At 41.9% G+C, this 17,184-nt stretch overlaps 1 protein-coding gene across 2 annotated transcripts in view; it reads right to left on the bottom strand.

Annotated features, from left to right (window-relative positions):
- The window catches only part of rims3 (regulating synaptic membrane exocytosis 3), a 54,569-nt gene that overhangs the window by 4,636 nt on the left and 32,749 nt on the right, over positions 1–17,184 (bottom strand). For both annotated transcript variants that reach the window (XM_008117900.3, XM_003225542.4), the window contains exons 3-5: positions 2,722–2,863; positions 2,256–2,368; positions 501–602 (exon numbers count right to left, since the gene is read on the bottom strand). In XM_008117900.3, the coding sequence (XP_008116107.2) occupies positions 501–602; positions 2,256–2,368; positions 2,722–2,863 (357 nt within the window). The remainder of the gene's footprint in view (positions 1–500; positions 603–2,255; positions 2,369–2,721; positions 2,864–17,184) is intronic.

The following is a 17,184-nucleotide window of genomic DNA, read 5'->3' as shown; positions in this document are numbered from 1 at the left end:
CCCTTCTTCAGGTTTCTTTCAAAGGTGTCTTCATATGTTTGAAATAGTATCTTCTGAAGCTTTATAAATTCAACTTTAGGAGTTTGTGGCTCTGCTGCAAACTTTCACTATGGGTAGTGATCCTACTGACTTGGCTTCTGCCAACCTAGCAGTTCGAAAACATGCCAATGTGAGTAGATCAATAGGGAAGGTAATGGCACTCCATGCAGTCATGCCTATGGCCACATGACCTTGGAGGTGTCTACGGACAACGCCGGCTCTTCGGCTCAAAAATGGAGATGAGCATCAACCCCCAGAGTCGGACACGACTGGACTTAATGTCAGGGGAAACCTTTATCTTAACCTTGGGTAGTCAGAGGGTTCTGGAAATTATTGCATTGAAAGACCCAACTTTCCCAAAGTTGGAAAGAGATGCAGAAAAGATATATACTGTAACACTCTCCTCCTCAATATTGACTTTTTCTATGGGAGGTTCTGCATTTCCTCTCGAGTTTACTCACCGGGAATGCTCTTGGAGCCCATCTTGGGAGTGAGGCTCCGGGCTTCGATCACTTCCACCTCCAGCTGCCCGTTTCTGTCAACCATTCCCAGGTGGACGTCACCTGAGGAAGAGAGCCAAGGCGTCACCAAATGAGTTATTTTGCATGACAAAGTGTGAAGCTGGAAACCTAGCTTCTGTGTGAGTACTTTTTCCGGTACATTATCCACATCACTTTTTTACCATCCTGCTTCCTAATTATACAAAAGTTTCCAGAGTTTTTTTTCCTTTATTTTTTAAAAAATATATTTTTACTGAAGTTTTACCTTATAAGATAGAGTAAATTAACATCGAAAGAGTGAGAACATTTGATTGTATAGAAAGTAGGGAAACTGAGATTAAAAAAGGATCAAAAAGCGAGAGAGAGAAAAAAACCAAAAACCAAAAACAAAGCTAAAGTGTCCATATTTATATAAAAATAAAAAAAATAAATGAATCTGAACAAATGGAAATAGGAAAAGTGGAAGACCCCATTCCAGATGTATAGATTCAATCGAGGGCTTTGCAAGACCTCGAAGACAGAAGGACTTGGAGATCTTTCATTCACAGGGAACTATAACTCAAAGTTGAGATAATAACAAAAAGGTGTTATTCCAAAGCTTGCCAGTAGAGGGCATGAGGACTGACATTTAGGCTTAAACAAATAAGGATACAAGAAAAGCATGGGCAGATCAGCTAATTTTGCATGATGATGATGATGATGATGATAATGATGATAGAATAGTAACACTGTTTAACAAAATTTGGAAAAAAAATCTGTTCCTGGTTTGAAAGTGTTATTTCCTGTTTAATCATGCAGTCCTTACTTTGAAAGTACCGTATATACTCAAGTATAAGCCGACCTGAATATAAGCCGAGGCACCTAATTTTACCACAAAAAAACTGGGAAAACATTGACTCCAGCATAAGCCAAGAGTGGTAAATTTCAGAAATAAAAATAGATACCAATAAAATAACATTCATTGAGACATCAGTAGGTTAAATGTTTTCGAATACAGTAGAGTCTCACTTATCCAACATAAACGGGCCAACAGAACGTTGGATAAGTGAATATGTTGGATAATAAGGAGAGATTAAGGAAAAGCCTATTAAACATCAAATTAGGTTATGATTTTACAAATTAAGCACCAAAACATCATGTTTAACAACAAATTGGACAGAAAAAGTAGTTCAATACGCAGTAATGCTATGTAGTAATTACTGTATTTATGAATTTAGCATCAAAATATCACGATATATTGAAAACATTGACTACAAAAATGCGTTGGATAATCCAGAACATTGGATAAGTGAGACTCTACTGTACTTACATAAAGCTCTAATTTAAGATAAAACTGTCCAACTCTGATTAAATCATTATTCTCATCTTCTTCAATGTAAATGTGCTTATGTATCCTTTTAATAATAATAGAGTAAACATGTAATAATAATAATAATAATAAAAAATACAGGAAAATATTACATGTAATAATAAACAGAGTAAAATAATAAATGCAATAATAAAAATAATAATAAGATCAGAGTGAAATAATAAATGTATTATTATTAATAATAAAAATAGAGTAAAATGAATGTAATAGTAGCAACAATAATAGAGAAAAATAATAAATGTAATAATACCAATAATAATAGAGAAAAATAATAAATGTACCATATAGTCTCGAGTATAAGCTGACCCAAATATAAGCAACGGCGGGTTGCCCACCGCTTGACTCACCCATGGGAGGGGTGGCTAGCGTCTGCCGCCCCACAATTTGCGCCGGTCCGAGGCCGTCTAAGAAGTCGCTGAACTGGCTTTCGGCGCCCAGCCTGGTCGTGGGGAAGATAAACCTTGAAAAGGGGAAACAAAGACAGGAGATGAGGCATGGGAAGGAAGGGACAAGATGGGAACGTTGGCTGGAGTCGTGTGGGTAGAGGAGCCCCCGGTGGCGCAGTGGATTAAGCCGCTGAGGTGCTGAACTTGCTGACTGAAAAGTTAGCAGTTTGAATCTGGAGAGTGGGGTGAGCTCCTGCTGTTAGCCCCTGCTTCTGCCAAGCTAGCAGTTCAAAAACATGCAAATGTGAGTAGATCAATAGGTACCACTCCATTAGCACAGAGTGATCCCTATTGTGTCTTCCCATAAGACAGAAGGGGGCTGGACAAGATGCCCTTTGGGGGTCTCTTCCACTTCTATGATCCTTACGTTCCCTCGGAGCTGTTGCTGTTGGTGCTGCCGTCGGTGGACTCCCGGCTGCCTTGCCGAGTGATGCGGTTCCTCATCTCCACAGCGATGCCCGTCTCCGTGCTGCGGCGGATGTTGCTGCGCAGCTTCTTGGGGCCTCCGTCTGGAAAAATACAACAAGGAACCATTAGAATAATAGAACGGAAACACAATCAAAGCACTCCCAACAGATGGCCCTCCAACCTTGTTGAAAAGCCTCCAAGGAAGGAGCTTCCACCAGACTCCGAGGCAGAGAGTTCCACTGCTGAAAAGCTCTTACAGTCAGGAAAACTTTGGAGCCCTTGCCTTCATTAAGGTGCATCTACACTATAGAATTAATGCAGTTTGACACACGCTCCATAAAAGCATAGTATCCTAGAGATGGAAGAGAGTTTTGGACATGTTCAGGTATGTGGACCGTATATGGCTCACACATTGCACAATCCCTGCTTTTAGTATAGATATGCAAGCCACTCTACTTTTAAAAGCACAGGTTGATTTATCAATGGGAGGATTATTATTAAAAGCAGAAGTGTGGGTATATAGTGTTATCAAAAGGTAGTGGGAAAACAAGGAGAGAAATCAACAGGCAATGAGGGTGTGGTTTGCAGAACACAATCAAGTAGTCATGTGTCTAATACGTGTTTGTTAGTACAGTCGGTTCTCGCTTATCCGGCCTTCGCTTATCCGACATTTCGTCTTATCCAACTCTCTTATCCGACGCCTCTATGTTATACAGTAAGTACGAGGGTTATGCAGAAAGTAGATTACGTTTTGGAATTAAAAATGAACAAAGTATAGGAGAAAACGTTTACCATATGCAGTTGAAAGCCACACCCAAATACCACTTCTCAGCATAGTCGCCATTCAAATCTAGGCAGTTATCATAGCGATAAAAGAGTTTGGAAAGTCCTTCCCCACCAAACTCTGCCACTTGCGTCCTGGATCGCTCTTGTAAGGTTTTGCAAATGCTTGCAAACAATGTTGGTAAGGAAGGTTATGGCGACCGTTTTTGGGGACAGGAAAGATGTGCTTCTTGCGGACTTCCTGGAACGAGGCACAACGATAAACTCAGAAAGGTATTGCCAAACTTTGCAAAACCTTAGAAAAGTGATCAAGGACGAGCATGGGGAAACACAGCATTTTTGCGACGATGCACAGCTGCGGAAAGGGTGACCGGCTGGTTGAGGACGCAAGCGGCAGAGTTTTGTGGGGAAGGAGTTGCCAAGCTCATTCATCGTTATGATAAGTGCCTAGATTTGAATGGCGACTATGTTGAGAAGTGGTATTTGGGTGTGGCTTTCAACCGCATATGGTAAATGTTTTCTCCTATACTTGGTTCATTTTTAATTCCAAAACGTAATCTACTTTCTGGATAACCCTCGTATTATTGCTCCAAAAACACATTTGGGCTTATTTTTAAGAGATGTCTTATTTTTTCATCTCCAACAATCTACCAAACATTGATTCATGTATTAGTCCCTTTAAATCTAGCATTAAGTCAAGGGTCAATTGCAGACTTACGAGACAGGAGTGGCAACAAAAATGACGACAGTTAAGAAGCACGGTCCACACAAAAGCGACGGAAAATTGCAGGCACCAAAATTCAGAAAAGATTTCTTTATTTCACATGAGTGCATGAAGTGCATTCGTTACAATGCACGGTGTATTGAATGATGATGAAGATCCCTATTTGTCGCACTTCAGGCTAAGTTCACCTTGCTATAGATACCCAGTCAGACACACAGGTAGTCTTTTGAGGTTTTTATTAAGCAAAGCAGGTTATAAATCAAACAAGCAATCAAAAGGTAGTTCAAAGTTGTAGTGAAAGAGTCAATAAGTCCAATAAGATCACAAGGTAAAGAAATGTCCAATAATCCAAAATGCAAGGTCCATAAGTTCAAAGAGCATGGCAAGAGGAATAATCCACAAGGCAAGACATTAGTCCATAGAGTCCAAAGAAAGAGGCCCAAGAATCCAAGAACACTGGCAAGGAAAACATCCACATAGATGAAGCGATGAATTGCTCTGACAAAGAGTGATTTGCAAAAGCACACCTTAATAACAACTCAGGAAGGCATTTCTTTTCCCACAGCTAGACTCCAGTTTGCACGCTAAACGCTCACTTCTACGAAACTGGGAACCCATCTAAGACAAACGGTCCTCTCTGGATAACTCATTGCTTTTGCTACCGTTATCTTGCACCTGGCCTGGAGCTAAACCGTCTCCCTCATTATTTTCCAAAGCTGAAGTTTCTCCTTCATCATTTCTCAAGGGAAGAATGTCAGACTGACCGTTATCTGTTTCTCCTGGGGTCAGCAGTTCGTCCTGCTCAAACTGAAACTGCATCTCTGAGCTGGCTTCAGCCTCAGACTGATGCTCTTGAATCCCAAAACCAGAATCCCCTTCATCTTCATCTTGAATCTGGCCAGCCTGTGGCTGGGATACAACACTATTAGACACAAGCATTGTCGCCAAAACGCTGCGTTGAGGACGCAAGCGGCAGAGTTTGGTGGGGAAGGAGTTCCCAAGCTCATTCATTGCTATGGTAAGTGCCTAGATTTGAATGGCAACTATGTTGAGAAGTGGTATTTGGGTGTGGCTTTCAACCACATATGGTAAATGTTTTCTCCTATACTTTGTTCATTCTTAATTCCAAGACGTAATCTACTTTCTGGATAACCCTCGTAATTCGGGGATGGCTGGTACATGAATGCACATTCATTGAAAAGCAGGATGCTCTGTCAACAGTACATTGTAGAGTTTACAAAGGATCCAAAGGGTCTGTGTTTCCTGCAGATGTGCCCACCCTCCTCCTCGATCGGCTCCAAGGCACATGGCGGAGGCAGCCAGCAGCACCATTTATAGTTGGCAGTGTTTAAAAATAGCCCTTTTTATTTGGGCCTCTCCAGAGACCAGGCAGGAGGCTCCTCCGCGTGAGGCTTTGTGGTGCAGTTGGTAAACAACGTCAACATCTTGCAGTGGAGCCCAGTATCACCAGCCACGGGGAATTGGGTGGGAAGCAAAACCATCCCTCTCTCACACACAAAAGAGCACCCAAAAGTTACTTTGGTGGGAATGAGGACCCAAGTTCTCTTAGGATTCTTAGCATTGCGGAGGTTGGATTGGATGGCCCTTAGGGGTCTCTTCCAACTCTGTGATTCGATTCTTCCAATTTTGCATCAGAATCAGGTTAGGGATTTCAACCTGGACCCTCCGGTGGCCTAGGGGATAAAAGCCTTGTGACTTGAAGGTTGGGTTGCTGACCTGAAGGCTGCCAGGTTTGAATCCCACCCGGGGAGAGCGCGGATGAGCTCCCTCTATCAGCTCCAGCTCCAGCTCCATGCAGGGACATGAGAGAAGCCTCCCATAAGGATGGTAAAACATAAAAAAAAAATCCAGGCATCCTCTGGGCAACGTCCTTGCAGATGGCCAATTCTCTCACTCTAGAAGCAACTCCGGTTGCTCATGACACGAAAAAAACAAACCAAAACAAAAAACAACAACCTGGATCCACTTCCAGTGCACTCACGATGATATCACTATGGCCAGGGATATTCCCAAAGAGTTCTTATCCCTGGGTTGCTGTGAGTTTTTTGGGCTATATGGCCACGTTCCAGAAGCATTCTCTCCTGACGTTTCACCCACATCTATGGCAGGCATTATTTATTTATAGCATTTATATTCCGCCTTTCTCACCCCGAAGGGGACTCAGGGCGGATCACATTACACATATAGGCAAACATTCAATGCCTTTTAACATAGAACAAAGACAAGACAAACATAGGCTCCGAGCGGGCCTCGAACCATGACCTCCTGGTCAGAGTGATTCATTGCAGCTGGTTGCAGCTGGCTTGCTCTCCAGCCTGCGCCACAGCCCGGGCATCCTCACAACCTCTGAGGATGAAACTGTATTTTTTTGGGAGGGGAGGGGGAGATATATATATAAGGAGGTCAAGCAAGCCAACCCAGGTTGCTCCTGGAGCGCTATGCAATGCCTCGTGTCTCCATCAGACTCAATCCCGGCACCAGAAATAGATTTCAAGAGACCCGACTCTCGGGATGCGAAGCCAGCATCATGCTTGCTCCAAAGAGCTGTGGAATTAGTTCATCCCTGAAGGAGCAACAGAGCACATTAAAGGACTTCTGAACATTGGAAACGGGGAGGAGAGGTTGCATAAATCCCTGTGAATAATTTATCAAAGGGGCAGAGTTTGTGCAGGCTGGGATCAGAAACCTGTTGTAAGGCTTGGCATGGCAATGCGGAAATGCTTCCCGTTCATCACGTGGCTTCGTTGATGTCCCCTCAGACCCTGGACTAGCTTCACCTTGCTGTATACATCAAACTGCACACAGGTTGAAGTCTTTTTAGTTTATTAGAAAATAAAAGCAAAAGTAAAGTTCCAAAAGATCGTTACTAAATAAAGCCTTAGAGAATAATTCAAGACATCACAAGAAATAAACAAAGTCCCATTAGAGCATGGCAAAGTCCCAAGAAGATGAACACAAAAATTGCAAGATAATCCAGGAAAACGAGAGCTTGCTTCTTGGTTGAATGAAAGTTGCTTTGACAAAGGTTTCTCTCCAAACATATTGCTTTAATACCCTTTGCAAAGCATGAAGGCATTTCTCTGGCCTCTAACCTCCGTCTTGTTTGCAATTCTCACACTCCTCCGAACCCTGAATTCCAAACGGTCAGCTTGATCTAAGGAACCTGTTTCGTCAAGGTCAGCCTGCTTGTTAGTTTGCCTCGGCTTATATTCGGGCCGGCTTATATTCGAGCATATACGGTAAATCCACTGGGAAGACCTTCCACGAAAGGCTCAGGAGAACAACCAGTTTAGAAACATGGCAACCGTAGGGAGCAAAGGAGGCAGATCAGAAGCAAAACAAGGAGCCAAACAAAGTGGTGCCGAACAATAAAGAACGTAAGAAAGTCATCTAGGTTGCTTTCTTTCTCGTCAGCATTTCTCAAGGGTCCTGGTGTCTCGTTAACAGGTTGCTATGGCAATGCCTCTCTTTCTTGGCCCAACTACACCTCCTCCCTGGTTTCTTCCTTCCTTCCTTCCTTCATGCTCTCTCTTCCAGATACTTAATACTCATTTGTGCCGGACCAGATCCCTTCCTATGTGGCTCCCTTGGGTGCAGTGGCCAGAAATGCAATGACCAGGCCCCATTCAAGTCCAAAGGAGATATAACGTTTATGGCAAGGCAAGCTGAAACTGATGGAAACGGGATTATAAGAATAGGGCACACTCTCGGTTAACCAGAACTCAAGCAACCGGCAACTAAACTCAAAGAACGAATGCCGCAACGCTATGCAACAAACTATATTACGTTCATGTGTTATTGACTTTCATGCCCAGTATTTCCATATATACTCGAGTATAAGCCAACCCGAATATAAGCCGAGGCACCTAATTTTACCACAAAAAAACTAGGAAAACACTGACTCCAGTATAAGCCGAGATAGCAATAAAATTACCGTATATACTCGAGTATAAGCCGACCCGAATATAAGCCGAGGCACCTAATTTTACCACAAAAAACCGGGAAAACATTGACTCCAGTATAAGCCGAGATAGCAATAAAATTACCGTATATACTCGAGTATAAGCCGACCCGAATATAAGCCGAGGCACTTAATTTTACCACAAAAAAACAGGAAAACATTGACTCCAGTATAAGCCGAGATAGCAATAAAATTACCGTATATACTCGAGTATAAGCCGACCCGAATATAAGCCGAGGCACCTAATTTTACCACAAAAAACCGGGAAAACATTGACTCCAGTATAAGCCGAGATAGCAATAAAATTACCGTATATACTTGAGTATAAGCCGACCCGAATATAAGCCGAGGCACCTAATTTTACCACAAAAAACCGGGAAAACATTGACTCCAGTATAAGCCGAGATAGCAATAAAATTACCGTATATACTCGAGTATAAGCCGACCCGAATATAAACCGAGGCACTTAATTTTACCACAAAAAAACAGGAAAACATTGACTCCAGTATAAGCCGAGATACCAATAAAATTACCGTATATACTCGAGTATAAGCCGACCCCAATATAAGCCGAGGCACCTAATTTTACCACAAAAAACCGGGAAAACATTGACTCCAGTATAAGCCGAGATACCAATAAAATTACCGTATATACTCGAGTATAAGCCGACCCGAATATAAGCCGAGGCACCTAATTTTACCACAAAAAACCGGGAAAACATTGACTCCAGTATAAGCCGAGAAAGCAATAAAATTACCGTATATACTCGAATATAAGCCGACCCGAATATAAGCCGAGGCACCTAATTTTACCACAAAAAACCCTGGGAAAACATTGACTCCAGTATAAGCCGAGGGTGGTAAATTTCAGACATAAAAAAACATACCAATAAAATGCAATTAATTGAGGCATCAGTAGGTTCAATGTTTTTGAATATTTACATAAAGATCTAATTTAAGATGAGACTGTCCAACTCTGATCCAATCATTATTCTCATCTTCTTCAATGTAAATGTGCTTATGTATCCTTTTAATAATAAAAGAGTAAAATAATACATGTAATTATAATATGTGCTTATGTATCCTTTTGATAATAATAGAGTAAAATAATACATATAATAATAATAATAAATACAGGAAAATAATACATGTAATAATATATAGAGTAAAATAATAAATGCAATAATAATAATAATCTGGGATCTGCGTGCGTCATCCGAAAATACATCATACAGTCCTAGACACTTGGGAAATGTTCGACTTGAGATTTTGTGATATGAAATCCAGCATATCTATCTTGTTTGGTGTGTCATACAATGATGATGATGATGATAATAATAATAATAATAATAATAATAATAATATCAGAGTGAAATAATAAATGTATTATTAATAATAAAAATAGAGTAAAATAAATGTAATAGTAGCAACAATAATAGAGAAAAATAATACATGTAATAATACCAATAATAATAATAAAAATAATAAATATACCATATATTCTCGAGTATATGCTGACCCAAATATAAGCCAACCAGGACCCTCACCCGAGTATAAGCCAAGGGGGGCTTTTTCAGTCTTAAAAAAAGGCCTGAAAAACTAGGCTTATACTTGAGTATATACAGTATGTATTTTATAGAAATATGTTTCAATATGTGTATTTTATATAATGTTTACAATGAGTGATGTCCTTTTAGCTATGAGGAGAGGCGGGTAAGAAATAAAATTATTATTATTATTGTTGTTATTGTTGTGCAGTTTTCTGGCGTATATTTCTGCCGCTTCTGTGCCTATTATTTATTATTATTATTTTATTATGACACAGCAAACAAGATAGATATGCTGGATTTTGTTTCACAAAATCACAAGTCGAACACTTCCCAAGTGTCTAGGACTGTGTGATGTATTTTCGGATGATGTGTGCAGCTCCCAGTAGGGTGGCCTTTTGCAGTTGGCAGATCGATTATTATTATTATTATTATTATTATTATTATTATTATTATTATTATTATTTTAAGTCCATTGAGAATGGGGGAGAACCTGTTGGAGTTCCGCTACTCCTGCACGTAGAGCATCTCCGCAAACTGCATTGTTGGAAGAAAACAAAGGACGAGACAACAGGTTGCCTCGTTTCCTCTGAAGCGTAAGTCGGCCGTCGGAAGGGAACGGAGACATGCCGGTGGCTTAATCCGACATGGCAGGTCCTCTGGACCTTTTGCCTGTGACTCATCTCTGTGGACCGAACAGCAGATGCCCATAAACACACGAAGACATGACTCACACACCAGTCGGGGACACACAAGCTCCAATGGGAGTAGGAAGCCGAGACCATGTCCGGTGTTGTATCTATACTGCAGAATGAATACTACTTTCACAGCCATGGCTCAACGGTATGGCGTATCGACTGTATTTGCATTTCTGTATCCAGAAACAAAACAAATGTGGCCAAGTTATCTTACAAAGCTCCCTTGAAATCTGGATGCCTTGGAAGTGAGGCTGGATGGCCATCTGTTGGGAGGGCTTTGATTGTGTCTTCCTGCACAGCAAAAGAGGTTGGATTGGATGGCACATGGAGTCTCTTCCAACTCTAGGATACTATGATGTAGATGATGATGATGATGATTTGAATCCCACCATTAATCTCTGTACTTGAGACACAATGCAGCTCAGCTCCCTAGACCTTCATCCCTAGACTAAACCTTCATCTCTACACCTTCATTACTAGACGTTCGTCCTTAGACCTTCACCCCTAGACCTTCATCTCCAGACCATCATCCCTAGACCTTCATCTCCAGACCTTCATCCCGAGATATTCATCCCTAGACCTTCGTCCCTAGTTCTTTGTCCTTTGACTTTTATCCCTAGACCTTCATCCCTAAACTTCATCCCTAGACCTTTGTCTCCAGACCTTAATCCATAGAGCTTCATTCCCTAGACCTTGTCCCTAGACCTTAATCTCCAGACTTTCATCCCTAGACCTTCATCTTTAGACTTTGATCTCCAGACTTTTGTCCCTAAACCTTTGTCCCTAGACCTTCATCCCTAGACCTTCGTCCCTAAACCTTTGTCCCTAGACCTTCATCCCTAGACCTTTGTTTCAGACCCTCATCCCTAGACCTTTGTTCCTAGATGTTAATCTCCAGACCTTCCCTTGACTTCATCCCTATACCTTCATCTCCAGACCTTCGTCCCTAGACCTTCATTCCTAGACCTTCATCTCCAGACCTTCGTCTCTAGACCTTTGTTCCAGGCATTCATCCCTAGACCTTGCCCCTAGACCTTCATCTCCAGACTTTTGTCCCTAAACCTTTGTCCCTAGACCTTCATCCCTAGACCTTTGTTCCAGACCTTCGTCACTAGACCTTGTCCCTAGACCTTTGTTCCAGACTTTCATTCCTAGATCTTTGTTCCAGACCCTCATCCGTAGACGTTCATTCCTAGACCATCTCCAGACCTTTTTCCCTTGACCTTAATCCCTATACCTTCATCTCCAGACCTTCATCCCTAGACTTTCATCCCTAAACCTTTGTCCTAAGACCTTCATTCCTAGACCTTCGTTTCTAGACCTTTGTTCCAGACATTCATCCCTAGACCTTTGTTCCAGACCCTCATCCCTAGACCTTCGTCTCTAGACCTTTGTTCCAGACATTCATCCCTAGACCTTTGTTTCAGACCCTCATCCCTAGACCTTTGTTCCTAGACCTTCATCTCCAGACTGTCGTCCCTAGACTTTCATCGCTAGATCTTTCTCCCTAGACTTTTCACTGCTTGGAGGAGTGAGCAGCTAAGTCTCAATTGCAAAAGACGCCAAAGCAGGTACAGCAGTCTCATCTTCTTATGGCTCTAACTGCCAACAATAAAAGCCTTGTCAGTGACTTCAGAACGGAGAGCTGGCCTCCGAAGATAACATCTCAAGATGTTCAGATGCTCCTTGCTGCCTGCGCCCCCCTCTTCCTCCCCTTCCCTGCCTCTGGGCGAAGGACGGAGATAGCATTCGGCTCTGAAAAGCTTCGGAAGCCGGCAGTTTTCGCGTGGGCTGCCGAGATGACGCAGGTGCCCCTCTCCGGGGAACTGGACCAGGCAAGCGGCGGTTTCAAGTCTTCCAAGCCCCGTGGCCACCCCACCCGGGCGAAGGAAAACACAACCATCTGTTTGGCTTCCCTACGTGGATGGCATCTTAGCCGGGGAGGATGTGGCAAAGCAACCTTCGCCGTCCAGGATGCTGACTTCCAAAATGTGTGTTGCTCGGATACAGCAGACTGGATGGAGCGGAGAATTCGTAAGCAGAATTTGGCTCCATCATACAAAACTTTCTCTGCCATTCTTAACCCAATCCTAGGCATAACATGGCAAGAAGAGAAAGAGTTCAAGGAACAGCTATGAATGAGTGAGGATCCTTCCACACAGCCATATAACCCAGAATATCAAGGCAGACAATCCATATTTTCCGTGTTGAACTGGATTATCTGAGTCCACACAGCCATATAATCCAGTTCAGTGTGTATTTTATACAGCTGTGTGGAAGGGGCCTAAGTGTCAAGGAAAAGGAGCTCACACTGTATTATTATTATTATTATTATTATTATTATTATTATTATTATTATTTTATTATGACACAGCAAACAAGATAGATATGCTGGATTTCGTATCACAAAATCACAAGTCGAACACTTCCCAAGTGTCTAGGACTGTGTGATGTATTATTATTATTATTATTATTATTATTATTATTATTATTATTATTATTATTATTATTATTTTATTATGACACAGCAAACAAGACAGACATGCTGGATTTCGTATCACAAAATCACAAGTCGAACACTTCCCAAGTGTCTAGGACTGTGTGATGTATTTTCGGATGATGCGTGCAGATCCCAGTAGGGTGGCCTTTTGCAGTTGGCAGATCGTGATCTTGTCAATGTCTATTGTTTCCAAATGCTGGCTGAGATCTTTTGGAACAGTACCCAATTATTATTATTATTATTATTATTATTATTATTGAAATTTGCCAGTAGCTGCTGCATTTCCCACCCTTGTCTTATACTCGAGTCAATAGGTTTTCCCAGTTTTGTGGGAAATGACTCGGCTTATATTCAGGTCGGCTTATACTCGAGTATATACGGTATCATTAAAACTATGAAAGGTTGCAGGAAAGAGAGAGAACAGGAACGGGATAGAAATCAGAACAGAAGGCAATGGGATTTCCCCTCATTAAATGATTATAATTTGATCACCCTTCTCGCAAGCGGGCAGGTGGCGGAGCTGGTGTGAGCCGTCCATTATGTGCTCACCCTTCCCAGCTTAGCGAGTGCAGCGCCAGTGCCCAGCAGCTGAACCCTGATGCCCAGGGCTAAGCCACTGCCGAAGCCAGGCCCACGGCGTCTGCTGAGGAGATCAGGGCGGAAATCCTCACGGAGAAAGGCTCCGTGGATGAAGGGAAGGGCGAAACACACCAAGGCAGGGCTCGCCAAACTTTTTAGACTGGGGGCCACTTCATGATCCCTCAGACCGTTGGAGGGCCGGACTATAGCTCGTCACCAAGCAATAATAATAATAATAATAATCATCATCATCATCATCAGAAACACCTCAAAGCACAGCAGACAAAAAGCCAGTACAAGAAAACTGCACTACAAACTAGAGCTGACAGCTGGCACAACAAAACATTGCATGGAAAGTTCCTTGACAAAATTGAAGGAAAAGCTGATAAGGAGAAGACCTGGCTGTGGCTCACGAATGGGACCCTGAAGAAGGAGACAGAAGGCCTGATCCTTGCAGCCCAGGAGCAAGACATCAGGACAAAGGCCATTAAGGCCAAGATCGAAAAATCAGCTGATGACCCAAAATGCAGACTGTGCAAGGAAATCGACGAAACCATGGATCATATCCTCAGCTGCTGTAAGAAAATCGCACAGACAAACTACAAACAGAGGCACAACTATGTGGCCCAAATGATCCATTGGAACTTATGCCTCAAGTACCACCTCCCAGCAGTAAAGAACTGGTGGGATCACAAACCTGCAAAAGTCTTGGAAAATGAGCACGCAAAGATACTGTGGGACTTCTGAATCCAGACTGACAAAGTTCTGGAACACAACACACCAGACATCACAGTTGTGGAAAAGAAAAAGGTTTGGATCATTGATGTCGCCATCCCAGGTGACAGTCGCATTGAGGAAAAACAACAGGAAAAACTCAGCCGCTATCAGGACCTCAAGACTGAACTTCAAAGACTCTGGCAGAAACCAGTACAGGTGGTCCCGGTGGTGATCGGCACATTGGTTGCAGGTAGCAGCATAGGCCACTGCTAAACATATCTTACAGTCAGGAAGTTCTTCCTAATGTTTAGGTGGAATCTTTTTTCCTCCTATACACTTGAATCCATGACTCCGTTGTGTCTTAGTCTCCACAGTGGCAGAAAAGAGCCTTACAAAAATGTAAACATGTTCCCACTCATCCTTCTTTTCTCCAAGCTAAATATCTCCAAGCAACTCCTTTTGGACTTAGCTTCCAGACCTTGGACCATTTCTGGACACCTTCCCTCTTGTCCATCTACGTCTTGATTTGCTTTGCCCAGAACTGGACACAGGGTCATTCCAGGTAAGGCCTGACCAAAGGAGAACAGAACGTGTCTTGGACTTTCCTCGATCTCGACACCAGACGCTTATTGACGCTGCCTAGAATTGCACTGGATTTTTTAGCTGCCGCATCACACTGTGGACTCATGTTGCCGTTTTTGTCAAGCCAGACTATTGATCCTTCTAACTCAGTAGCGTCTACTAGTCTATACCGAGTGGCTCTCCAGGGTTTCAAGCAAATGTATTTCCTGTAAAAACAACCAACCAAACCTTCATCTTTAGTTGAGGTGAAACAAAAGGTAAGTGGTTTGTATGCAGAGATTTCTGCTCCATCGCAAAGCTAGTCAGCCAGTCCCATCATCTTGGGAATGAACCAATGACAACATGTCATTGGGCCGGGCTGTGGCGCAGGCTGGTGAGCAGCCAGCTGCAATAAATCACTCTGACCAAGAGGTCATGAGTTCGAGAACAGCCCGACGGGTGAGCACCCAACAATTAAAAAATATAGCCCCTGCTCATTGCTGACCTAGCAACCCGAAAGATAGTTGCATCTATCAAGTAGGAAATTAAGGTACCACTTATAAAAGTGGGGAGGCTGATTTAACTAATTTACGACTCCATAAAAATCATCCAGCCGCTATTGGAATGAGGAAGTGCTGTCACAGTGGATGATGAAGCAGCTGCTCCCCCTGTGGCCGGAATCGAACATCCCCTCAGGAGAAGGTTAAATTGCCTCTGCGTCTGTCTCTGTCTCTGTTCTATGTGTATATGGCATTGAATGTTTGCCTTATAAGTATACAATGTGATCCGCCCTGAGTCCCCTTCGGGATGAGAAGGGCAGAATATAAATACTTAAATAAATAAATAAATAAATGTCGCAACACAAATGACCAATGTCATCCAAGGTTGTGTTCTAGGTTGCACTGATCCAAGAGTCAGGGCAACTCTGGTTGGAATGTTGGTGTCAAACTGCATCAATCCTACAGTGCAGGTGCACCTTTAGTCTCCCAGAGTCTTATAAGAAAGCTATTCTAGTGTTGTGGTTCCTCTGGGATCCTGTTGTGAAAATCTCTGCATGTGGAGTCATGTGTATTGATTTTTAGGATGAGTAAATTGTCTTTTATTTTCTTCTGGCCAGAAAATAGGCTATATGCATCCTCTGGGTTATAATTTCCATGTCCCAGGGCTACTGAGTGGAATGCAAATCCTTGTGAGCAACCATCTGAAACTCAAAGACGAAGCCTTTTTTGGACTCGATGGTTTTTACTTTCAGATACAGAGTCTCACTTATCCAAGCCTCGCTTATCCAAGGCATTTTTGTAGTCAATGTTTTCAACATATCATGATATTTTGGTGCTAAATTCGTAAATACAGTAATTGCAACATAACATTACTGCGTATAGAACTACTTTTTCTGTCAAATTTGTTGTAATACATGATGTTTTGATGCTTAATTTGTAAAATCAAAACCTAATTTGATGTTTAATAGGCTTTTCCTTAATCACTCCTTATTCTCCAAGATATTCACTTATCCAAGCTTCTGCTGGCCTGTTTAGCTTGGATAAGTGAGACTCTACTGTACTTCGGTTCCATCTTTCTCCTCCTCCTTCTCCCAAATATTTGCAAGACAAGTTTAGGATTTCACTTCAGAGGAACAGACTTTTGCCAATGATTTGTTTTGCCCTTCAAGTCTTAAAAAGATACGCAAACCATATGGATACATCTGTTTCAGTTTTTTGTTCCGTAGGTTTTCCCACTCTTCCTATATTACGTGCCCATTTTATCATGCATTCTAATCAAAATGTTCCACAGGTGGTACATAACACCAAAAAAAAAAAAAAAAGGTTTTATAAATAAATCTTTAGAAACGACCTGTTGGAAATGTAGGAAAGAGCAAGGAACATTCTTCCACATGTGGTGGACATGTGAAAAAGCTAAAAAAGAAATTGGAAAGAAATTCACGAGTTGACTCAAATAATTCTGAATCTGAAATACCAAATGAGACCAGAGCATATTCTCCTGGGAATAACAGACATAAAATTAACAGAAAACGACGAACTCCTACTTAATTATATGATGACTGCAGCGAGGATTATATATGCGAAAAATTGGAGACAAGAAGAGGTACTGAATGTAGACCAATGGCTAATAAAATTAATGGAAATCAAGAATATGGACAGATTAACATATCTAATAAAGAAACAACAGGGCTTACCAAAGAAATGTACTGACTGGCAACCTTTTTTGAATTTTATTAATAAAGAAAAGAAATATACTATAATATAACTCAAGAACATCTAGATGATGATAAGAGCAACAAGAAAGATATGAATTTAGGGAAGCTAAAATATAA

This window comes from Anolis carolinensis, unplaced genomic scaffold (genome assembly GCF_035594765.1).
Source record: "Anolis carolinensis isolate JA03-04 unplaced genomic scaffold, rAnoCar3.1.pri scaffold_10, whole genome shotgun sequence".
NCBI lineage: Eukaryota > Metazoa > Chordata > Lepidosauria > Squamata > Dactyloidae > Anolis > Anolis carolinensis.
Note: the sequence above shows the minus strand (reverse complement) of the source record. Positions and strands in the feature narration are given on the sequence as shown.